The following is a 25089-nucleotide window of genomic DNA, read 5'->3' as shown; positions in this document are numbered from 1 at the left end:
AACTCCCTAAAAAATTTGGGCTGGTTAAAAAGGATCAGTCAATTTTTTTTAGTTCCCAGCTCCCTGGGTACTTTTTAATTTGCAAATACTTGCGACAACTTTGCAACACTTTGCAACAGTTTTGCAAGTCCTTACGACGATTTTGGAGTGTCTTGCAACCGCTTTACAATAGTTTTGGAGCGCCTTGCAACGCCTTACAACATCTTTGCAACGCCTTGCAACACCTTTACAAAATAGTGGATTTTTAACCGAACAATGTACAAATATTTGGGGTTTTAACGAAAAAAATATAACTTGTCTTTTTAACTAAAAAACGTAAAATTGGGTCTTCGGCCTGATTTCCTGTATATAATATAAAAAAGATATTATAAATGGCTTGCTTCGATTTTTTCGGTTATCCGTCAAACAAATTCATGGACCGAACCAAACCTCTCGGTTTTGACCTTTTAGTATCCGAACAAATCCAGATAACCATTGGATCGGTCTCCAAACCACCCAAATATGTTTGGATCGGGTTGGTTTGGTCGGTTCGGATACTAAGTGTACACCCCTATAATTTTGAGTTTCTTTCTTGAGAGTCTCTATATTAGTTTTTTCACATCATCATGAAGTGTCAAATGGAGTGTCGCATCAGAGAGTTTTTTTTACAAACCTCTAAAAATCTTAAGTGAAACTCTAAGTTTTAGAGTTTGAGTGTCCAACTGGAGATGCTCTTAGTGGTTGATTTTTTTAGTACACTCAATCTGAGTCTTTCCACTGGACTCCAAAGGGGTTGGGAGCCTCCCCCATATTCCAACGACTATATTGGTGAGGTTCCGATATAAAGATGAACCAACGCATTTCCACCTTACTTCGTTTCTGACTTTCTGTCATTCTTCTCCAGCTTTTTTTTTGTTAATTTTAAATTTCAAATTTTGAATGAAACAAATTTAAAATTCAAACAATTTTACATTTGAAATTTTGGATAAAATATTCGCAAATGGATATAACATAACACAAAAAAATTTGATTTTAGAATATCCTGTTGGAATTGAGACCCAAAGGACACCAAAAAAATTTAAACTCCTAAAAGTGAAGGAATTACTTAGCAGAAGGGTAAAATAGGTAAAATCACATAAAGTGTAGATTCCACCTCTATTAGAGCATCTCCAATACAAAACTCAAAAAAATCTCTATTCGTTCTATTTGTCGAGTTACACTTGATATTCTCACTCATAGGTGGCGAAAATAGAGATCCTCAATTCTTGTATGTCTCCAGACTCTAAACTTGTTTTTTTTAATTATGTGGCATTGTTATTTTTGTAAGAAAATAATTAGTTATTTTGGAAACATACGAATACTTGATTTCTATTGGTTGAAATTTAGATATTGATGAGTTGGACAATTACAGATATCTCAAGAGGACACTCTTCACCCTCGACACATCATCTTCGAGATACTAGTTGAGTTTTGCATTGGAGATGATTTTTTAAGAAAACTCAGAAAATCCTATGTGACACTTCAAGTTTCTAAGATTGAGTTTTGCATTGGAGATGCTCTTATATAGATTCTAAGACTTCCGGAGTGTTGGAGTATTGGGTACACTACCAACTAGGTCAGGAGTTGTTGGGATAGTTTTTTGTTTATGATATATTTGTTGTGATGCTCCTTTTATATTACTAGGGTATATCCCGTGCCCTGGGGCACGGACTCTTGAATCAATCAAATGCCACGAAATTTATTTGTTATATTTTATTGAGAGAGATTTTTCTTAGTTATTATTTTTTTGCATTATTTTTTTTTCTTTTCTCTTAAATTAGTTATTATTTTATTTAGAGAGAGATTTTAATTTCTTTTTTTAACCCATGAAATTTATTTTGTTTCTTTTTTACTTAAATTAGAATTTTTATTTCTAAGAAGGAAACAATTATTGTTTTTTAAATAGTTAACTTTATTTCTACGAAGGACTATATTTTAAATTTTGAGAAGGGCTTCTAGACAATATCCTTTATTAAAAAAGGATATATGTCCCAGTCATCGTTTTCCCTTCTGTTTTATTATATAGATAACTAGGGTATATCCCGTGCCCTAGAGCACAGACACTTGTATCAATCAAATGTTACGAAATTTATTTTATATTTTATTGAGAGAGAGATTTTTATTAATTACTATTTTTTTTTTTGTATTACTTTTTTGTTTCTTTTTTCTTAAATTAGTTATTATTCTATTGAGAGAGAGAGGGAGAGATTTCAATTTCTTTTTTTTTTATCCATTGAAATTTATTTTGTTTCTTTATTTCTTAAATTAGTTATTTTATTTCTAAGAAGGAAACGATTATTGTTTTTTAAATAGGTCACTTTATTTCTACGAAGAACTATATTTTTAAATTCTGAGAAGGGCTTCTAGACAATATTCTTTATTAAAAAAGGATGTTTGTCCCAGTCATCGTTTTCCCTTCTGTTTTATTATATAGATAATTAACAAGTTTGTTTCTCGATAATTATAAGAGTTATTTCTTTGTCGACCTCCTACTTTGTAATCAGCTTCTTTTTTGGCCCCATATTTTTTGTTAATTCAAAATTGAACTTATTTTGTTAACACCGTCAATTAACTTTAATGATTAACTTTTTTGTTTCTATAATTCCTTCTTATAAAAGTGATCTTGTAAATTTAAAATTAGTCCCCTTTTGAGTATGGGTTAATTCTCAAAAACTCTTAATTTTTGTAAAACTAATTTGGAGGCAAAATGGAATTCATTTAAAAAAACATTAAAGACACATCTTCTCTCCCTCTCTCTCTCTCCTCCATTTCATCACTTCTCTCCTCATCTCTCTCGCCACCTCATCATCTTCTCCGGTGAAGGTCGTCAGCCGATCAAATTTTCTGGCGACCTTCAAACTTTTATTTATTTATTTATTTCTTCTCCTTTCTCTCTCTTCTTCTTGGTTCTTCTTCCCTCCCTCTTCTTGCTACTCTCTCTTCTTTCTTCTCTCTAATTATAATAGAGTACGAATATTTTTCAAAAATTAATTTTTAGTGCTCCAGTTGCTAATTTGGGAATAAATGCTACCCCCATCCACTTCATATTTAATATTCCAATTATTCTATTCCATTCCTTGAATTAGTTTATGAGCTTCTCTGTTGATAAAAACATTTTGTTCAGAATCCTATCTCATAGAATCGGATAATATTTGAGTCAGATTAGTAAAGTTTTAAAATTTAAATTTTTAACTAGAATTGTCAATGGCAAGAATAAAATCTTCTAGATGTTGTGTGAAAAATCTAATCGTATCATATGTCCAAATTGAAATAGATCAAACAGTTACAAAACTTTTTCATGTAAGGACGGACTAAAACACGAAAGCGAATATACATTTTCAAGAACTTAAAATATTTATAAGAAGCCAAGGTACGTCTGAACTACATAAAGTTAACTAGTCCTTTATTCTATATGTAGGCTCATAGTATTAGTATGGAATCAACTTTGAGTCAGCTGATTTGTATCTTTAAATGCTTATTAGATATGCACCACACACTAACTCAAAAAGCTAGGGTTACCAAGTTGATGTAATTACATCCTCTTCAAAAGGATCTTGAAATGAAACTATTTTCACAATCTCTTTTGTTTATTATTCTTCATTAGCAAGATAAAAAAAAAAAAAAACTATTTTGGGTTTTCATGATCTTATCCATATGTATAAGAGATAGACCCCATTTCACATATATGGTAACTGAGAAAAGAAAATGAAAAAGACATCCAAGTGATTTTCAATAGGTTATACAAGTGGAATCACAACAATGTCTTCGTAAAATAAAATAAAATAAGAGAGATCATTTCATTAGTACGTTGTTTTTTAGATATTATATGGCCTTTCGTAACTGACATTTTTTTCCTAGAATTCGGTTGAATCCCTAGTCTATTTTTTTTTTTTTTTTGTTGAAATGGTTGAATCCCTAGTCTATGATATGAGATATATTCGCTTCCGGACACACATATATAGCCCCTTTCCTCACTGGGTCGGAGTGTAACCGCCTACACCAGTATACCTAGTCTATTCTAACTCGACCAAGTCTTCACTAATTAGTCCCACTACTACTAAATTATGAAAATATACGACAGATTAATAATGGTGATTACTCATCAGACCATCACGAAATTTCGAACCCATTACCTATTATAAGGCGCAATATTAGATACCCTTCACTTATTTCAATTGAAAAAAAAGATCAAATCTTAGATTTACAAGAGTTGGATGTGGGAAGCAATAACATTCATAAACATAATAGTTCATGTCATATTCATGAAATGGATAATATCATGACATTCATATGAGTATCCCTAGTATGAAAACAAATGGAGATAGTGGTATATTATTTTTTAGAATGAGGAAATATTAACCATCCACTTGAAAAAAGAGGAAGTTATTCTTGTGCATGAAATCATCAAAGCACAAACAAACAAGACATGATTAAACAACAACGATTCTCCACAAATTTCTATAACTTTTCTTCTTTTTTGTTTGGATATTGAAAGGTGCTGTTTGGTAGCTCCTTTTTGTCCTATTAAGTGGAGACACTTAAGAAAGTGAGTATCAATATCTAGCTTTATTAAATTATTTGTATAAAAATATGCAATAAGCACATTCATGTTTTGGTGTTGTGAGTTGTTAACTAGTACTTCAAAAAAAAAGATTCTTCTTGTAATATATTGGATACCATTTTCAAAAATATAGTATTATTTAATAAGAAAAAGATTTCGGTGTAAATGAATATCTCATCCTCCTTATTGTCTTACGTATATTGGATAAGAAAGAGTAGAGTATGGTTCTGAGATAGGGAGATGCTAGAGCTCGGTGCCCAAAAGGGTGCCCAGCTGACGTGAAATTGCCAGTTTACTTTTAAATATTTATAATGACCATATTTTTAGAGATGTTTTTCCTTTTTAGAAAAATCAAGATATTAACAAAAAGAAATAAGAAACACATAGAGATCAAATTCAAAAACATAACATCATGTGAGTTGGAGGTGGGGAGTTGGTAACAAGGAAAGGGCAGAAAGTGTGTGTCCCTTAGAACTTGAATGCTAAGTGTGTAGGATCAGCAATTACAAGAATGAATCTATAACTTTATAAGAACCCAATAAAGTGAAGAAAACTAAAAGGTGGGGTGGAATTAGAAGGAACCAGGCAATGATACATCAATATTATTGGTGTGTGACCAAGCAAACACTTAAACCAACCCCCTCTTATTGTTCTTCTCTTGTTGTGTTCTAAACCACTTCTATTCCATCTCTATGATTGATTAAAAAACATAAGAAAGTAAACCCTAACGTCATGTTTGGTGCACGAAACAAGACCGCGATTATCAAGAATATCAAGTTGTTAATGTACTTCCTCGTAATTATAACACTTCCATTTACAAAGTTTGTTTTGGTCGTGTCATAAATGATTGTATAGATTAGTTTGTTTGTAGACTATTTAATTAAAGTTTTCAAAAGATAGATGATTACAAACTTACTCCTCCCTAGGTTTGGATTCCCCTCTTAAGAAAATTTTATACCTCTTGGAGTTGGATTCTTGATGTATTCTCGTTTAAACACCATTATAATGTGATTTTTGGTAATGATATTTTATTCTCGAATGGCCAGACATAACTTAATTTAATGAAGTTGGGGGAAAAGATATATTTTATGGTTTGTAGAGTTGATTTGAGTTTGAAGGATCATACTAAAACTTTAGTTGGTTGATCGATGATTTGCTAATAGATTTATACAACCCTCATCAACAATTACGTCACCTTAAAACATCTAATTCTATTAAAATATCAAGACTCGCAGGAAGGTTGCCTTCAAAGGTTATTTAACTCTTAAACCAAAATTCATAGCTATGGAAGTCTTAGGATAAGGTGGTTTCATGTAATATGTGGTAAGAACCACCAATAGGTTGGTTGTGGTTAAGATCTTTGGGGGACACTATTTATTTTTGGTAATTTGACTTCGATGTACAATAGTCATTACAAGGCGTTGATATATCAAGGATGTGATAAGCACGGTAGCTGCCCAATCAAACAAGAACTGGTCTAAAACCCATCTAAACTACTGGCCTAGAGCCCATCTACATTATTTATGCCTTAATAACCTCAAGTTCAATAATCCAGAAATTCCACCTTCTGTGGGGATCGAACCGGGACCTCCAGAGACCTTTGGAGTAACCAATTTAACCACTCGGGCAACCAAGTTTTTAAGTTTGGGCTGTTTGGCGGACACTCTTGAAAGCGATACAATCTAGACAAAAATGTTTTTGTGTTTTCTTGGTTATACTCTCTCTGTTTTACTTTCTTAAAAGAGAGTCTGTTTCTGAAAACCCTTCTCTGACTTGATAGATAGATAAATGATAAGTTAGTACTTACTAACATTACACCCCTCGTTAGAAATTAAGGGAGAATCCAAGATAAAATGAAAGATAGTTTAGTCAAGGTGAGAATAAATTCTAATTTCTTAAGACATTTTACACCTCTATAACAGTACCAACAGTCGAGTGTATGTCCTCCCAGGATCCGACACGTTTATAGGGTTGTGATGCGGCTTCACACATCTATAGTCCAGGAATCTTCCTAAGCAAAATGAATTCTTTGACTTCTTCGATTTTGATGCTCTTGACTTCTGACTTGAGTTCTAGATGAACTAGAATGCTTATGTCTTCTGACTGTCTTTTTTTAGACAGAATAAGTTGCTCCTTACTTCGTTAGGTCATCGTTAAACTAGAATGCTCCTAACTTGATATTCTGGACGAACTAAAATCTTTCTGGCATTCCCCATAGAGGTGCTATTCTGGACACATTAGAATGCTCATAGCTTTCGTCATAGAGTCGATATTCTACACACACTAGAATGTACAATTTTTAATGAATGCACTATGAAAACGGACTGCGTTTTGGAGTTCATTTGGATCCAATTCCTGGGAATTGAATAAACACATGATTCAGGAACTCAATATGTTGGTTTTAAGCACACATCTCTTGGGAAGAGTGTCGGTTTAGATGTTACTGTCCAATCTATGGCCGGATGCACTTTTTTCTTTAAATAGACTCAAGGGTCATTACATCATCACATGGGGTAAATATTCATGAATTGAATAAGCTCATAACTATCATCCCAAAGATATCTTGGCATTAAGGGTCATAAAAAGTCTTTTTAGGTCATCATGTATGGCCTAAGAGCCCATTCATTTATAAATCTACCTTATTTATAACTAAGTTCAATAAATCATAGGTTTTAACTTCCATGGGAATTGCTGGTAGGTGGCCACGTCGGTAGGTGGCCGCGTCAATGAGATGCAGAGTAGGTGTCCAACTACTACACCTGACGATGGTGGACACACTTTTGGCTATTAAATCTTGCTTCAAAATGTGGAAGGACATAATCCCTTAAATTTTGCTCCTACTCTTCTTCTTCTTTGCTAGAGAAGAATGATGAGGTGGCGAGATGGAGAGAAAAAAAAGTGGGTGATAAACACCAAGAAAAATGAGGTATAAAAAAATTGCGGGTGATAAACATCCTAAAAGATAAGCCTGTCAATGGATATCCGAATATTCGACATCCGATCAACATCCGTATTCGAATTTTTAAAAAATATCCGAAATTTTGGATTCAGATTTGGATATTCCTTATCGGATATCGGATACGGATACACTTATATTCGATCCGATAAATAACCGTATCAGATAAGAAATATAAAAAATTAATAAAAATTTAAATTTATTCATAATAATATATAAAATGTATGGTTGAGATTTATTATTTAGACCTAATGGTTAAAAATTTAAAGAAAAAAATTTGAAATTTTGTTAGAGTTTCGGATTACCCGATATTCGTTAATATTATCGGATTCGGATATTAATTTCTAATATCCGTCGGATGATTATCAGATTCGGATAGCTTATCGGATATGCCTATATCCAATCTGATAAGCTACCGTTTACATGCCTACTAAAAGATTAAGGTGAAAATAATTGACTCCAACCATACTTGGTCTAAGATTAATGTGAAAATAATTGACTCCAACCATACTTGGTCTAATTGTTTTGACTAAGTTTTTGGTGAAAACCACATTGTTTCTAACAAGTACTGATGTTGCCTATAAAACTTCCCTTATATAAATAAGAAAAATTGTTAGGAAAGAAACGTTCGCTCAACCAAGTGGTTAAGGAGTTAGGCGGAAGACTCCAAGATGACGGACCAAGAGGTCAGGAGTGAAAATTCCCGAAAAACGTTCCTTCTAAATGTTGAAAGGGGCTACTTAGCTCCTAGGTATCTTCGCTGTGGTACCTAGTAGGTTCATGTGTGTCTATTTAGAGTACATAACAGAGATCAAGTTGACTGAGCTTCCTTCAACAACAAAAGAACAGAAAAGTAAACCCTGAACTTCTTTAGCACCTCCGGTTTAGCTATAGGAACTCAGAGGGCTTTGACTTGGCCCAATATGGGTACCCAAGTGAGATGGACACCCCACCCCGTTCACCAAGACGGACCCAGACTCAGTCCAAATTCACAAATTACGAGGCCTTAACTTCAGACCCAAAGGTGCCCAGGGTTCTTCCTATACCCAAATGATGAACTGCCCACTCAGAAAACATTATCAAGATGTAATTCTTACCCTACAGAAATAAAAATAAATAACAGGGAGACAAAGAAACAGTTAACAATATTTCTGTCTATGATGAACGGAAACATGTCTAAAATGACGACTTTTATGATATGCTTTATACAGGTATACATGTCTAGTCATGTTGGTTCTGAATGAACAAGTATAGAGACGACATTCTAAACAAACTTAACTTGAAGTTGATGGGGATTCTTCAAAAGTTCTAACAACACAAAAAGAGACAGATCTAGTTTATCTAACAGCTAACTATTAGGCAAAAGAGTTTCAGACGTTTCTATAACAACCTCGGGTCGCATTTCTTAAAGTAAAAAAATCTAAGGACTTAAGAGAGAGAAAGTACAGGTGATTAGCGAGCAGAAGAAAGATCATTTGGTGATGGAGATGCAGTAGCTGAACTACTGGCAGGAACAGGTGGTTCATCCTTCGCGAGAGCAACATAGTTTACAGGTATTACAACAGCAGCTCTGGAACTCGGTCTCCGTTCTTTAGCCGATGAGAAACCATGCCGTGATAAAGGAGTTGTCACATTCCTTCCTGATGGAGTTCCAATGTTTGAATTGTTCTGTCCCAATGGCTTCTTCTTCGACGTTGGACCCCTAATTGGACTCGGCCTTGACCCATAGAGTGTCTCTTGTTCTACCACATGCTGCTCTTGCAACCGTTTCTTCTCCTATAAAAAGCAAATCCCCAAAACAAATAACGAACCCAAAAAAGTGATAACAGAAGCTGACACACTACTAAATGAATTATTCATTTCCTTAAGAAACCAAATCTCCACATTGTAGAAAAAAAAAATATCTCGAGAAGAACCCAATTTTGACCTCATCATGCACACCACAGTTGAGTTCTATACCAATTAGTTTGCGGTCAAGAGTTTCGGCCAAACATGGTCAGTATTGATTTATTGATTAGGAGCAAATCAAGGGAGCATGGAGCAATACAGAGTCTACATAATATGAAAGTCGTCCTATACAGAAGAACTTAACATTTAAAGTGTCTGCATTCTTCCTTACAAGATAACATCAGCATATGTTGGACATTTTAGGCATATAACCATGATTTAACCAGTGAACCACCTTGGATTCATAAATAACTTGAATGAAATAAAGAATAAAGGTAGCGAAAAGGCAAACTTACTTTAGATTTACGCTTTTCTTCTTCTCGCTCCTGACGAGCCACATTATATTCCCGCAAAGTCTCCAATATGGGAACCTGAAGTAAATTTATTGCTCAAGAATACAAGTATGCTTAAGAAAGTAAAGAGAAATATGAAATACAAATTCCCACCTTGTCATACATGAACTGGCCTTCTTTTTCCTCTTCCCAGGCATTTACTTTGGATGTCAGGTTGTCGACGAGAGCTACAGAGAAAAACAAGGTATTTTCTTCAATCATTAACAAGGGGAAAAATGGGTATATTGCCTATACACCATTAAATTAAACCCTTACCACCTCATGAGAATATTGAAGTTAAATCAATTTTATAAACTATGCTCTGAAGGTACTACTGTTTAATGGGTTCATGGCATGCACTTCAAAATTTCCAATCAGGCAGAGCAGCAGTTGTGGAGTATAGAGATGAAACATATGTTGCCAATTCCAAACAATAAAAGCAGGGAGTCAAAGTATCCAACTAAATGGCCTCAGCTACTGGATCATTTTTTAAGGATTGAGCAACCAAAAATCCTAAACAACAAAAAGTAAGTTGGTCATATCAACCACTTAAACTAAAAGATGATGACGATGGGCTCACATGGCATCTTGCTGACCAGTATCCGTGCTTTCTCTGCGCGTTTCAGATTTTTATGAGCTCCTCTCCCAGCATTATAACGATTTTGATCCTGTAAGAAGAAAGCTGTGTTACAAGTTACATGATTTCATTACAAACGAACAAGCTAACAAAGCCTGGCCAATTAGACAAAGAACAACATAGAAATGACCCAATTATACAGTTTTTTCTTCCTGCCGTCTATTGAGTTGACCTACATAACTTATGAGCGAAGACTCCTATAGAGTTTAATCTGGTTGCTGCATATATAATACCCTAAGCATTACGTGCTAATACAATTTCCACGCTGCTTACTAAACTCTGTTTGCATCATTGATTTGCATTACCCTTTCGTAGTCATCAAGCCAGGCTTCCTCCTCAACTGCAAATTTCCATTTGTCAAATTTCTCCAAAATGTCCTTCCTGCCAAGTGCTTGCTCTTTTGCTTTCGTAATCTGATCATCCATGCCAGAAAGCAGATCAGATAGATCAACATCCCCTGTAAACATTCACAAAGAAGCATTCATCACAAATTGTGAACTTTGATTAGCCCAATGTATTAAGAAACTATTTTCGGACTCGAGGGAACACCAAGATTTAAGCCACATTTGATGTTAAAAGTGTAAAGCATATTAAATCACACGCCTTAAAACTTCTTATTCCATTATTTCTTTCGGTTAGCTTTCAATAGCTTCATGAAGAAAAATGAGCAAGAAATGTACAGTACAATTACACATTAAAAAAGAAAAAGGAATGGCAACGATTCATTAAGGCGGCATTAAATTATTGAAACATTAACATCAGAGCGTGAAGTGATAAATAGCATCCAGACTAGCCTCGAAGAGCATGCTTCAACCCTTTTATGAGAGTCTGGGTTACCTTGAAATAGGGTTGCAGCTGGGAAGTTAGGTATATATCAACAAGTTGTTTGTTAATGATGTCTGTAAATAGCCCGCCAAATGAACAGTTCTAAATAAGATTAATGACAACGGAAATAAGCACATGACTTTAAATTGGATATATACTATCATTCACGAATTGACAAACAAATCACTTAACACGACGGGAAAAAGTAGTAACATGATTTTTCAGTCTTGCTACTTCACAAGATGCAAAAATTAATTCTCCACATAGATTCTATATACTTCAAGCACTGTGATAGCAAACTCACACTCTTGTAAAAATATGGACTTTCTTAGGACTCCAAAAAATTTAAAAGGATCAGCTGAAATAGTAGTTTAGACAAACCAGAATCTATAAGATTGATGAGAATCTTCCGCTCTGCATCTGTGTCAACATTCATATGACTCCCCTTGTATATTTCCTCAATCTCATACTGCTTCTTCAACACCAGCTCTTTCACCTTGCTCGCTTTCACAACATTCAACCTCGCTACTTCAAGCTTCGTCTAGCAACAAAAAGAAATGGGGAATTATTAAGATCATAAACAACTTAGTAAGAGCAAGATAGAAGGTATACCTGCTCAATGACATCCAGAGCAAGGCATCCTTGCCTTGAGACTTCATCAACAGACATAGAGATCAAGCAGGTAACAGTATGAAATTTAGCCTGCTCGTCCAGTGGCGTATCCATAAGATTCCACAATTCCACGAGTGTGCTCCCCAGATCTTGAAGCTACAGTAGAAACAAATGAAATAAGTCCTAATCAAATATATCTATTTGGAAAACTTAAGCAATCATCTAAAAGAGTGTCAAGCACTACCCAATGTCTCAACACTCAGTACAACTAAACTGCAATATCTATTATGTAGTAACTGATCTATCTCACTGCACACAGAGTATATATATATATAAGAGAGAGAGATGCTTGCTTTTATATATGCCTGCAACGTGTGTATGAGATTAGGAGTAATGAACACTATTTGATTTGTCGATTTAACAGCATCTTTTAATTCATTTAATAATAAACAATAAGAATAAGAAATTGAATACATATGGAATCAGATGGGATATTTATCATTACAAAACAAAGTTGAACTTCACATGCCCGATCAACGAGTTGAAAATGTAATGAACTGAAGAGTAGAAATAGAACAAAAGTTTTGTATACCTTTTGAAGCCTTTGCTGTTTCTCCTGCCTTAGTTTATCAACCACTCCTGCTAATTGAGCAAGTGTATCATCGCTAATGCTCTTCGACTGGCCATTTACAGAATCACCCAAGCTTGGATGAACCTCATTAACCGTTTTAAAGAAATCAACTAACATCACAGCAGATAGTTCGTGAATAGTATTGATATGGTCATGAACCCTTTGCAACCGAACACTCTACAAACAGGATACCAGTGTAAGTAAAAAAGAAATCCATTTTAACAAAATTCTAGCATTCTCCAACAAACATAAAAAAAAAACCTTTTCTTTTTGTAGATCTTGGAGGTGAGACTTCAATTGTCCCAATTTCCCTGCTGTCAAGTCACGTTCGTCTACTTCAGGGTCGCCCGGATTGAGATTTCCCTTAAATTCTGAAATTAACTGAAAAATTTGTGACTGGACAGACAAAAACTCTTTGAGTCTTTCATCTTTCTTTCTCCTCAAATCCTCCAACCGAGGCGTTATTGCAGAAATTTGCTCCTTCAGAGTGCCCTTTATCTTATCCAACATGAAAGGAAAACGAATAAGAACTATATTACAACAAATAACCTAGGTCTAAGAGAGAGAGAGAGAGGGAGAGACTCACTCTGGGGAAGGAGGCCTGTAATCCAAGAGCTGAAACAAGATTATCAACCTCAGATTCTGATTCAGCCAAAGACCGACGTAAATCGGCCTTATATTTGCTAGTTTGTTCTACTTTTCTTCTGTAAACTTCCAAACATTCTTGTTCAAGTTGTAAAAGCATTTTATCCCTTTCATTATCATTCTCCCCAATTTCATCCCATATTTTCTGAAAGTATAGATTAAAGTTCGTTCATTTGTGATCATCATCGTTTTAATCATATCCATGAAAGAACAAAAGAACCACAGAACTATATAAATATGAAAAACATCAAAGGAATTACTACTCAAATCTTCGTTAAAGAATTGAAATTTCAGTAATAGTTAAGTTTATTTGATAATAGTTGGAAATAAAGAAAACTGAATCAGAGTGAGAGAAGTCATTATCGTAAACCTGAAGTTCTTGAAGAAGGGAGCCGCAAGTGGTGGTCTCTGCAACAGGTGAGGAGAAGATCTTCGAGGTCCGGTAGTTAACAGACATTCTTTAAAGAATAGAAACACGAAACCCTAGAAATGAAAACGAGGGTTTTCAGAGAGTTCAATGGTTGTAGTGATAATTGAAGTAAGTAATCTTTGTTAAAGAAAGAAATAGAGAGAGAGCGTGAAGGGGATTTTAGAGAGAGAGAGAGAGGATTCCGGGGAGTGAATATAGAAATGATGTCAACTACAGTATGTAAAATAATTAAAAAATTGGGGTTTTGGCGCGTCTTTCAAAGCTGATTTCGTGCTTCGAATATATCGCCAGTCAGTGCTGTGTGTGCTAATTGGTTGTATGTATCCATTGTATATTCCCTCGAATCCCATCCGTCTGTTACTGTAAGGGGGGGCGCTTTCGTTTTCGCAATGATGTTCTTTGTTCCGGAGGATGTCGAAACGTAGTTTCTTCGGTTATATTTCCGATGGTTGAGATCTCTCATCGAATAATGAACTCTTCGTTAGATTCTGATTGAATTCAGGTGACCAAGTGTACAAATAACACAGAAAACACTGTAACGCTCAAGACAGTGAGATGTTTTCACTAAGTATGATTGTAGAAGATGACCTTCGATCCGTCGGTTCAATTTTACCCAAGACTATATGTTCTCATGTGTAGGATTTGGTTTTGATCAGCAAACGCATCCATCAGTTTGTGAACTATGGAAGTTTTACTTACCATTAGATTTATATCGTCTTGATTTCACATAAAATGTATGCTCCAACTGACATTTGGTTTTGATCAGCAAACGCATCCATCAGTTTGTGAACTATGGAAGTTTTACTTACCATTGGATTTATATCGTCTTGATTTCACATAAAACGTATGCTCCAACTGACTTCTGGTGAGCTTGTATGTATGTTTATCACTAAAAAGAAGAACATGCACATACCAGTCACATCCCACTCCTTTGCATTTGAATCTCAATTCTGACTTGGTACATGCAAATTGATTGTCAATTGTATTATCTCTAATTTCCAATCAAGCTCGCTCAATTGTTGCCCACGTCTATCTAGGAACCAAGTCCTTTTCTGTTCAGCTCCATTTCCTTTTTAGCCCGCTTTCCTCATCAGTGTTATACAAGTCTTCTTCTGCCTAAAATAATCCAACTTCTTCAAATCTTGGATTCTAATGATTAATATCTTCACCCTCACTAAAGCATACGTCTTCTCCCCCATCCGATCTTTCTCCCAGTTTAAATGATATCTTTACTCAGGAGTCATATCACCCTCTAAGTCCTATTTTTCATTCTCTTGTGTACTTGTAATCCATGTTGGATTACATTCAGTTACTTCTGATTGTAATGAATTCAATAAAACATCTCTTACTACCATCATTTGTCTCAAAGGCTCCCTCTATTTTTCACCATCAGACACCATGAATGTCTCCCAACCAAATATAACCCTATCAAAACCATTCGTATTTTGATCCCTAGTTTGACATAGAGCCTGGAACTGACAACTCACCCATTTCCTTTTGCCTAGCTGCTCCCGTTGCAATTTTGGAATCCATCTGAAAATCAAGTGGATCCCCATATCTATTTCAATTCTTCCTTGATCCATTTCAATTTCACCTTTTGCATTCTTATCAGTCATGTAAAGACGATCGATTACTTCATCATTTACCCTTATTTTCCATCTCTTTACAACAACCTATTTAGGGTTTGTCCCTCCCTTAACAGACCATTGTCGATTTTGCTCATCATAGTCTTAGAGCTTATCCTATATGCTCTGCAGGTGGAGGACATGCATGTCAATCGATCTATAGGTGAATAGGACATATTTGTGGATTATCTTGTGGGGTTCTGACCTCAAATACTATATTCAACCCTGTATCGTCTATAACCGGAATTAGTTCTACCTCGAATACACCAACATGATTCTCATTATTTAGAATGGATTAAAGATTAATAATAATACCCCCTTTTAGCCCCACTTTCACACTGATTATATCCATCAGCTGAAGCAACGTAAATTTGTTTGAAAGAGAAACTTGAATGTTTGGATGAGGAATATCCCTCCTTCATTGTAATCTGAATGACTCACATCAATCATCACTACATTATCCCTCCACTCTCATTGAAATGAACAATAATATTGTCAATCTTCTTCATTTCAATCTCACAACAAACCCTCAACAAAGCTAGAGAACCCTATACGAAAAACACAAAAAGCCATATATTAGAGACGTGGCGTCGGTTGAATGAACTAAGAGAAGAAAACTGAATAGAAGAAGAAGAAGAAGAAGTGGTGTCACTTGCACAAACGGAGAAAAGAATAAGTAAATAAAATAAAAATAAGGAGAACTGTAATCATTTGAACAAACTGGCTTACGAATAAAGGGGGTATGGGTCATATTATTGGCTTGAGATTTGACAGCTCGAAAGTTGGTATTGGTCTATGGGTGATTAGGTCAGAGGGGTAGCTTCGGAAGAAGAATATACAAGTCAGAAGTCTCTGACATAATAACTGACCGAAAGTACCCTCAGAGGCCAGATCGAACTGCAAAACACTTACGGGCCCAAGACGACGAGTTGGTCACAAATTAGAGACTAAAACAAAACTAACCCTACGAAATATTAATTTTTTCATCTATTAAATTTAACAGTATGTTATATTATTATTATTATTATTATTATTATTATTATTATTATTATTATTATTATTATTATTATTATTACTATTATTATTATTACTATTATTATCAATTTCAATATTTTAAACTTTATTACTGTGGTAGTTATCATTACAAAGAACAACAAAACACTCCAATAAAGGAACCACTTCTTATAAGAGTTCCCCGTGGAAGGGGATCTTCCTTTATCTTGGGAACCCATTCTCTGTTAACAAAGGGGAGCCTTTTTCATTATTGTGTAATGCACGTGTCTTTTCTTTCTAGAAATCTACATTGACGAAAGTTCTTAGGGCAACTCCAAAGTAGGGGCTTGGGCACCCAATTTTGGGAGCCCCTGAATTTTTCCAACTCCAATGTCGGGCTCCCAACAGGGACTCCTAAATCCAAATTATGTATGTGTGTAATGTACGTGTGCGGGCTTTTGATTTCAATTTTCAACTATAAATTATTAATTTCAAATATAAAATTTGATATTATTATAGAAAGGTAGAGAATTTTAAAAAGATTAAAAAAATTAGAGAAAGAATTGAAAAAGAAAAGATTTAAAACAATTACATCTTTTAAAAAAAATAATTAAGAATTAAAAAAAATACATAAAAGATTGGGTGGATCCCGTTTTTAGGTGATCCACCCAATTTTGACCGACCCTCCAACGGTCACATTTGGGGTTGGGAGCGCCCCAGTCCCTGGACTCCTAAATTGGAGCACCAAGAGACTGGATTGTGTGAGAATTTGAGAAAGATGAATGGAGGAGACAGGAAAAGAAAAGTGTTACTGTTAACTTACTATAATTATGGGCCAAATCAAAGGTCACATACTGGAGTGTCCAAATGAGTGAATAAAATAAGCAAAATGAATGGGGGACTCCACAAGGCATATTCCCAAGTGTACTCCCCCTCACAAGACAAGGCCATTTTAGTTTTTTCAGCCCGACAAAAACTGTGAAAACACCAAAATGACCTTGTCACTGTGAAGGGGATCACACATGCGAGTATGCCCAGGGAGTCCCCCAATCATATATGTCTAAAAAGGTGTATATGTGACCCCAAATGAAATTTATCACTTTCTTTACTTTATGATGATTTCATGTTTGACCACCATATATTACCAACTTGTAGTATTGGTCCCTTAACTAACAATTTTCGTTAAGAGAATGTTAACTTTATATTTTCTTCAAGCTTTGCCTTTTTATTTTTCTAATTTTTCAGTCAACACTCTTCTTCTTCTTCAAGCACTTTACAGTAGAAAAGAAGATCAAACGAAATGTTGCGTAAATAGAGACAAAATCTCATGTTCCCTCGATTTATATCTTTCTTCAACATACACATATGCCCCCTAAAGTAACAACTATCTAAATCCCCTTTTTTTGGTGTTTTTCTCTTTTGCGTTAATGGATCAAGAAGGATAGATTAATAAATAGTGGTAAGAAAAGTAATTTTATCAGATTCATCACCCAAGAGTTAAACAAACACCTTTGACAATCTAAGAGACCAAACGATGTGTCACACCAATCAAGAATTAATCCTTTATTATGGTAGTATTAAATCACTAATAAGAAAATATGTTGTTTGTTTTTAACTGTACTAAAAGTTAGAACTAATACAATTTTAACCCCAAGATCATGTAACCAACGCACCATATTTTGTGATCAACGGAGGACATAGAGAGAAGAAGAGAGAAAAGTTAAGAAGAAACAAACACTAGGAAAGAAATATCAAACTCAGTTTTCTTAAACGAAGTTCGTTGGTTAGAACGCCTATCGGACCGTTTTGACAATTTGGGGGCCAACACAGAGAGTTGGTCATGTCTTAAGGTCAAAATGAAAATAACCCTATAAAACTTTCCCTCCCAGTCTTCACGCCGGATTTGGATAGTCAATCCTGAAACAACTTCCTCAATTAAATCGGTCAAACAACCCAATTATCTCATTGGTCCACATTTGTAGTTGAATCCGAAACTACCGGTTTTCTAGAGAGAGCGGATGAAGCAACTTCTCTCTCTCTCTCTCCTCTGTGTCTAAGCAAATTTTGATCTTCTCTGCAAATTTCTTCGGATCTAGGGTTAGGTATTTTGATTATAAGATACAGGGAAACTAGGGAGGCTTGATTTGTATTCTGATACGTTTTTCATTTCTATGCCCTGAACCTGAACCTGAACCGGACGACGCCATGAGGAAGAAGCTTGATACTCGTTTTCCGGCCGTAACTCTCTCTCTCTCTCTCTCTCTCTCTGAACATATATATATATATATATATATACCGTAACTCTCTCTCTCTCTCTCTCTCTCTCTGAACATATATATATATATATATATATATATATATATACCGTAACTCTCTCTCTCTCTCTCTCTCTCTCTCTCTCTCTCTCTCTCTCTCTCTCTCTCTCTCTCTCTCTCTCTGAACATATATATATATATATATATATATATATATATATATATATATATACGTATACTTATATCATAGATAAGGTTTCCTGTGGTCGTAATTGAGTAATAGATTGATTCAATTACCTCATCTTCTATTTTGTTTGTGATGTGTTATAAATAATGTGTGTTGTTCAGTATTTGTATTGATTTTACTTGTTAGGTTTATGATTCGTTGCTCTTATGCAGTTTGTTTGTTTGTTTTACTTGTATAGATTTTGGATACTGTTTTTTTAAAAACTTAATTTTAAACTTAGGGTTCTAAATTGGATTTTAGGCAGATACATATTAAGGTTTCTTTCATTGAAATTTTTTTGTGCATGTAACTGGTCTGAAACCCTTTCAAGCAATTGAAACTAGAATTTGAATCCTTTTTTTTTTTGTTAAACGAATTTGAATCTTTTGTAGTAGAAATTCTTCTTACAGCGTCTGGGGCGTTTATGCGTTGACATTTTAGAAAGTAATCAGTCTCTAACTAATGCCTTAACACGGAGTTTGAATGCTTTATCTCTAACTCTATATATTATATTCCGTGGGTACTACAATGTCTTTTTTGTAGTTTCGAGTAGAAATACTCGTATTGAATACTTGAGTCCTTGTTGGATATTCATTACTCACTGTCACTGCAATGGGTATAATATGAGATTCTGTATGTATATTTTCAGACCACTCGCACAAACTCGCCTTAGGCCTGTAAGACCCCTAGGAACTACAAGATCACCTAAGGACGCCTTCAGAGGAGTCAACGACCGACCATAGAACCTTGTTCAATAAGTGGAATGCATTAACTGTCCACTCTCAGATTGGGTCATAAGGGTCGGATTGTTTGGTTAATGTTATCTGTGTATAATTTGACAATTGTTGTTCCAAAAGTGAAAATATTTATGTCCGTGGACGTGTCCCTGTTGCTGGATTTTTTAGGTTGTTGTATTCTGACACCTCATATTATAGAGTCCAATACCAGTACCACTCGGTTTCCATGTTATATTGGTTCTTATTTAAGAAATGGAGTTGCTTTTTTGCACTTTTTTATGGTATGCCGAAGGATTGATGAGGAACGCATTAAGTGTCCACTCTCAGATTGGGCGGTAAGGGTCAGATTGTTAGGTTAATGTTATTTGTGTATAATTAGACAATGATTGTTCCAAAAGTGAAAAGTTTATATGTCTGCGAACGTGTCCCTGTTGTTGGATCTTTTAGGTGTTGTATCTGACACCTCATATTATAGAGTCCAATACGGCAATACCAATACCCATAGGCCATAGCAGTTTCCAGGTTATATTGGTTTTTAGTGAAGAAATGAAGTTGCTTACTTTTGCACTTTACGAAGTGTGCTGAATGACTGATAAGAAAAAACTTGCTTTTTAATCCTGAAGATATTACATACTGTGGATTTATTAATGGGTTACATCAATGTACACTTTCCATGGGGTAATATCAGTTTTTCTTCAGTTATATGTGTAGGTCCTGAGCGATGACATGCGGGATTGTTTCAACAATCAAGCGTTAAATATTCCATGCTTGCTTAGGAACATAAACAGATTAACTATCTGTTATCTACTAGTTTTCGTGGTGGTCTAATTCTTTAATGCCTGAAGATTTCACATTATTAATCTTCTACATCTTTTCCTTGTCCGCGATGATAAGAGTTAGTCATATTTTATTGCATGTGATTTTTGACAATGGTCTCTTATCTGACAAAGATGCTTTTTTCAGTCACGGATTAAGAAGATTATGCAAGCGGATGAGGATGTCGGGAAGATTGCTATGGCCGTGCCGCTTTTAGTATGTGAGTTTAGCTGTTAGAGCATTTCTGCTTCAATTTTGGATACCCTGATTACGGTTTCTGCTTTTGGTGAGTGGCTGCATGCACACACCAACACAAAGCCATCTTGGATCCCTCTAGTGTTAACCCTTTGATTATTCTCTTGCAGCTAAAGCACTGGAACTGTTTCTCCAAGATCTCTGTGATAGAACATATGATATTACCCTCCAAAGAGGAGCAAAGACAATGAGTTCGTTACACTTGTAAGTGAATCTTTTAATCATTTCCTGTGTTTGTGCTGAAAATAAATATCTGACTATCAAAAGTAACTCATCTACTCGATTGCTCATCCTCACGTTATTATTCAATAATGCAATAAGCTGGTTCATTTTCAGGTCAATCAGATAGATATAATTAAAATGTTTTCTAAGCTCTCTTTCCATCGTTTCTGTTTGAGCAATTCCTGTGTCTCAGTTTTTGCTTCAATAGTTTCTCCATTTCGGGGTTTGAAGCCGCGTAGAATATCGCGTATCTTTAAGACGTACCCGTTTTCTTATAGTTGGAAGTTTCAATGGTACACTGAACTTCATCTTCGCAAATTTTCCTTGAAATTACAGAAAACAATGTGTGCAAAGCTTCAACGTGTTTGATTTCTTGAGAGAAATTGTCACTAAAGTTCCTGAATTAGGTGGCTCTGATGCTGCTGGTGAGGACAGAGGTGTTGCTAAGAGAAGGTAGGAATTGCTTTTCTTCTTACTATTCCGTTTTTTAGATGGTTGAAGTACCTGAATTGTCAAATCTTTTCATTACTGTTCGTTCCTACAGAAAAGCTGTGGAAGATGAATACCATCATGACAGCGACGATGAAGCAAAGAGAAGTAGGACGGTATTTTCACCATAAACTCATCTAATCAATTATTCTGCGAACTTCATATGAGAAGTTATTTCCTTCTCTACTCTTGAGGGTTTCAAAAACTCTTTCTTACCTGAAATCTGTCAGGATGTTAATCTTTAATGACACTGTTGCAGCATGAAATCGGTCACAACAACAATGGAAGAGGCAGGGGAAGAGGAAGAGGGAGAGGTCGTGGAAGAGGCAGCAAAACAATAGAGAAGGAATGTGTACAAGTTGACAAACGCGAAGATGATCAGGACATGTCTCCTCAAAAAGAGAAGCAAACAATGGACCATGGAAGACTAGAAAATGGGGCAAATAACAAAGATATAGAAGATAAAACAGAAGTTTGTACTAACAGGACATTACGGAACTTCGATTTAAATATAGAGTTACCAGACGGAGACAATTCAATGTTGACACCATCACAACATTCTACACCTAAAGATCCTCCGAAGTTGACGGACGAGGAATATCCAGGTTGGTCTCTCTCTGAAGTGGACAAGATGGTACTTGACCCACTGCAACTTGCTCAACTAAACCAGAAGATAGATGAAGACGAAGACTATGATGAAGAAGGATAGCCTTAGGTAAAACCGTGTAGGTGGCTCCACCTCACGTCAGGTTAGCGGCAACCCTTTTGTTTTTATACATTTTTCTTTACTTTTCTCTTGTTGAGAAGAATACTAGGGTACTCAGTTCAGATAACCTAAACCTAGGAAAAAGCGTAGAAGGATAACACATGTACCTCTAGGAATTGTATTATAAGTTTGCTATATCAATGCTAACAAGAAAAAAAAAGTTTAACATCCTTTGTTCCTTGTATTTGTGTTCATCTGAATGTATTTTCTTCACTCCAACGACAGCTCTCAGTCACGATATAAGTCTGACACTAACAGAGCCCTTCTAATTCTTCGGCTCTTAAATGGCTTCAATGTCGCATACACAACTGAAGACAACCCAAGGCTTTTTCTCTTATTACTTGCTACAATTGTGCTGGTTGTTACAGTACTTCAAAGTTTGACCTAAACATTATTTATAGCACTGGAGAAGCTCCCGAAATAACTAAGTAATATAAGATCTCAATTCTGGGGCGCTCTACAAAAGCGTCCCATAAAACTAATAACTCTTGTAGTCTTCCCTAAAGTTTATTATAATATCATCTAACTATGCGAGACAAGAACATAAATACTTTCACGTCCGACGCTGAATAACGTCAGAGTAGTTTTTCACTTGAAAGCGTAGCCCTAAGTAATAGAATATCTCAATTCGCAGCCGCTTTACAAAAGTGTCGCGTAAAACTAATAATTCTTGTAGTTTTCCCTAAAGTTCATTATAATGTCATGTAACACGCGACGAAAACTTAGATACTTTCGTGTCTGATGCTGAACAATGCCAGTTTTTTGTCCGAATGCGTAAAAAGATCATGATTAAAACATGTTTTAATATTTAGATATTAATTACCATAAATTAAAGCAATTAATCTCTTAAGCAAATATCAGTTTTATATGCCAAAGTTTAAAGGTGTTAAAATATAATTAAGTAAATCACTATACATAGTATCAAGTAAAAATATTACCAAATGTCCATTTATTATCTCTTAAGTATATTATAATCTTTGGAAGTTAATTAAGAATTAACCCTAATTAATAATGGAGTATCTCAATTCACACAACCTCTAATGAAGGAAATTAAGTATTATTAACTAATTTAGCTGAATCTAAATATCCATCCATCTCTGTTCAGAGTGTTTATTAGTGTTTACAACTATACACCAAAAAGACATAAATATTTTCTTGTCTTACACAATATAACATTAAATGCATTTCCTCTTATTAGTAATTTTTGTTTGTCTAAATGGGTAAACGAATCATGATTAAGATACATGTTAATCCAATATTTAGATATTAATCACCATAAATTAAAGTTTATTCTTAAAATATCAAAAGGATATTTAAACATTAATTAGAAACAACTCATGCACTTATTTTGAACAAAAATGTTGTTACTATATATATTGATTTTGTTCTATGAACTTGAGCTGTATTTCTATGTTTATATATGGTCAAAATGAAAGGATTTCATTTCCATTCTTGAATATTTAGTATTCAAATTCTCATTTATTGGCTAAATATTTTCTCTTCTTACTTATATATACCACAACTCATGAGTTCATGAAACCACAAACTCAAGAAACTTACTTTCTCTCTCATGGAAGCTTCTCTCTCAAAAACTTCAACCCTTTCTTCCTCACTTCAAGAATCCAATTCTTCCAAAACTTCCCAAGTCATGAGCCAGGGAGAAAACAAAATGGAGATCAACTCTAATCATTTTCTTGACCTAAAGCTCTCAAACAAGCATGTGGAATCCGGGTCGGAATCTAGGATCCAACCAAACCTATTTGGGGAACTCGGTCTGGTTTCGTCTGAATCAGACGAGTCGTTTGCCAAATTTCTCAAGGAACCTAGGGTTTACTACTGCAATTTTTGTATGAGAAAATTCTATAGCTCTCAAGCTTTGGGTGGTCATCAAAATGCTCACAAGCGTGAACGAATTATGGCTAGAGGAAGTTATACTTACGATAAGTCGTCGGGTTTTGGGTACCATAGTTTCCTAAACCCAAACCCGAGTTTTGGGGCATCTTCAGTTCATTATAGTGGGTCTCATTTTAACCGATCTCTTGGTGTCAACCCACATTCAGCAATTCATAAACCGCATTATTCACGGCCTAGTGCCCTAACTGAATCACAATACGACGTCAATAATTGGTGGAGACGACCCGGTCTCACGGATCAATTTAGTCGGGTCAATAGGGTTAGACTCCAAAACTCTGGCTCGGACGTGTCCAAGGGTGATGATGCTAATGTCCACTCAGCAGCTACTCCACCTAGAGTATTTTCAAGTGAAAGGGCTGCAAACCAAGTTGAGGTAGCTCACCCGAAGAATACTGGTCTTGAGACTAGTCAAAAGGAAGACGAAGAAGAAGAACTCGATTTAACGCTAAGACTTTAGGTTTTATTTACATATGTTTCTTTTATTGTTCGTATTTGCGTCTGTGATTGTGTTTGTATTTGTTTTTGTGTTCCGTCTTCGTATTTGTTGTCTGTGTTAGTGGGTTTATTTCTTAAATTCTTTATTCTTGTGATAGGATTTTAGACCATTTTATTTATTAATTCAATTCATTTTACAAATATGCAAGTTGAATACAAGTTCATTCCAAAGCCAAATTTTGTGAATTCTGAATTCCAGTGGTGATTTGTACATAAATTATAAGCTGTAAGGAGTCGAAAATATATCTAAAACTGTTTCTAATAAGAAATATGGAAGGAAAATCCCTAATGACATGCCAAATCCCATAAATATATGTTTTTTCCTTATAACAACCCCACCACTATAATCTCTAGGATTCTCTTTTCACTCCACGGTCGTAACGGTTGGGTTTCAACAAAAGCCTCGGAAACCAATAATGATCGTCAATACTTGGTTGTCCAAGTGATTGATAGTATTGACATAAACTCTAAAACTCTGGAGTCCCCTGGTTCGATTTCCAGAGGAGGTGGAATCCATAGATATTGACTATAGGTTATTAAAGATATAAATAATGTAGTAATAAGTTTGTCGAACATTATGCCTCTTTTATCATTCGTTTAACTTTGGCGGTTATCGTGCTTATCACATCTTCATGTTGTGTCAATGTCTTGTAACAACTGACGTAGATCGTAGTCGATTTCTAAAAACATTGGTATAAATGC

At 35.0% G+C, this 25089-nt stretch overlaps 3 protein-coding genes across 4 annotated transcripts; 2 read left to right on the top strand and 1 right to left on the bottom strand.

Annotated features, from left to right (window-relative positions):
* Nucleotides 1-8708: 8708 nt before the first annotated feature.
* MAP65-5 (microtubule-associated protein 65-5) lies at nucleotides 8709-15692 on the bottom strand. Its single transcript, XM_086660686.1, has 11 exons — nucleotides 13535-15692; nucleotides 13106-13309; nucleotides 12781-13017; nucleotides 12481-12696; nucleotides 11889-12044; nucleotides 11658-11817; nucleotides 10757-10908; nucleotides 10395-10482; nucleotides 9929-10002; nucleotides 9779-9853; nucleotides 8709-9311 (listed from the first exon to the last, which is right to left on the bottom strand). Exons 1-11 carry the CDS (start codon nucleotides 13619-13621, stop codon nucleotides 8988-8990), a joined length of 1773 nt encoding a protein of 590 aa, XP_086516812.1. The 5' UTR covers nucleotides 13622-15692; the 3' UTR covers nucleotides 8709-8987.
* A 2419-nt stretch (nucleotides 15693-18111) lies between these two features.
* LOC147558930 (uncharacterized) lies at nucleotides 18112-22146 on the top strand. Of its 2 annotated transcripts, none has more exons than XM_086660682.1 (6): nucleotides 18112-18450; nucleotides 20394-20466; nucleotides 20612-20705; nucleotides 21060-21176; nucleotides 21268-21328; nucleotides 21472-22146. In XM_086660682.1, exons 1-6 carry the CDS (start codon nucleotides 18418-18420, stop codon nucleotides 21919-21921), a joined length of 828 nt encoding a protein of 275 aa, XP_086516808.1. In that variant the 5' UTR covers nucleotides 18112-18417; the 3' UTR covers nucleotides 21922-22146. The 2 variants fall into 2 exon arrangements, with proteins under 2 accessions (XP_086516808.1, XP_086516809.1); XM_086660683.1 differs by lacking the exon at nucleotides 18112-18450 and adding an exon at nucleotides 18720-19629 and having other exon boundaries at nucleotides 19810-20466.
* A 1501-nt stretch (nucleotides 22147-23647) lies between these two features.
* On the top strand, nucleotides 23648-24349 carry LOC147558929 (zinc finger protein 1-like). The gene has a single exon (XM_086659126.1). It carries the CDS (start codon nucleotides 23648-23650, stop codon nucleotides 24347-24349), a length of 702 nt encoding a protein of 233 aa, XP_086515252.1.
* The last annotated feature ends 740 nt before the right edge of the window (nucleotides 24350-25089 follow it).

The sequence above is a fragment of the Eschscholzia californica genome, unplaced genomic scaffold (assembly GCF_041429995.1).
Source record: "Eschscholzia californica isolate CP2 unplaced genomic scaffold, dmEscCali1.0.p SCAF_2, whole genome shotgun sequence".
Lineage (NCBI taxonomy): Eukaryota > Viridiplantae > Streptophyta > Magnoliopsida > Ranunculales > Papaveraceae > Eschscholzia > Eschscholzia californica.
The sequence above is the reverse complement of the archived record's forward strand: the minus strand, read 5'-3'. Positions and strand labels throughout refer to the sequence as shown.

Excerpts from the sequence above, each read along its gene's own strand:
- LOC147558930 (XM_086660682.1), top strand. The coding sequence starts at position 18,418 with ATGAGGAAGAAGCTTGATACTCGTTTTCCGGCC. Across the intron at positions 20,706-21,059 it reads ACAATGAGTTCGTTACACTT|AAAACAATGTGTGCAAAGCT; the intron begins GTAAGTGAATCT and ends TTGAAATTACAG. Across the intron at positions 21,329-21,471 it reads AAGCAAAGAGAAGTAGGACG|CATGAAATCGGTCACAACAA; the intron begins GTATTTTCACCA and ends ACACTGTTGCAG.
- MAP65-5 (XM_086660686.1), bottom strand. The coding sequence starts at position 13,621 with ATGTCTGTTAACTACCGGACCTCGAAGATCTTCTCCTCACCTGTTGCA. Across the intron at positions 12,045-12,480 it reads AACAGCAAAGGCTTCAAAAG|CTTCAAGATCTGGGGAGCAC; the intron begins GTATACAAAACT and ends TTTCTACTGTAG. Across the intron at positions 9,854-9,928 it reads GCCAGTTCATGTATGACAAG|GTTCCCATATTGGAGACTTT; the intron begins GTGGGAATTTGT and ends AATTTACTTCAG.
- LOC147558929 (XM_086659126.1), top strand. The coding sequence starts at position 23,648 with ATGGAGATCAACTCTAATCATTTTCTTGACCTAAAGCTCTCAAACAAG.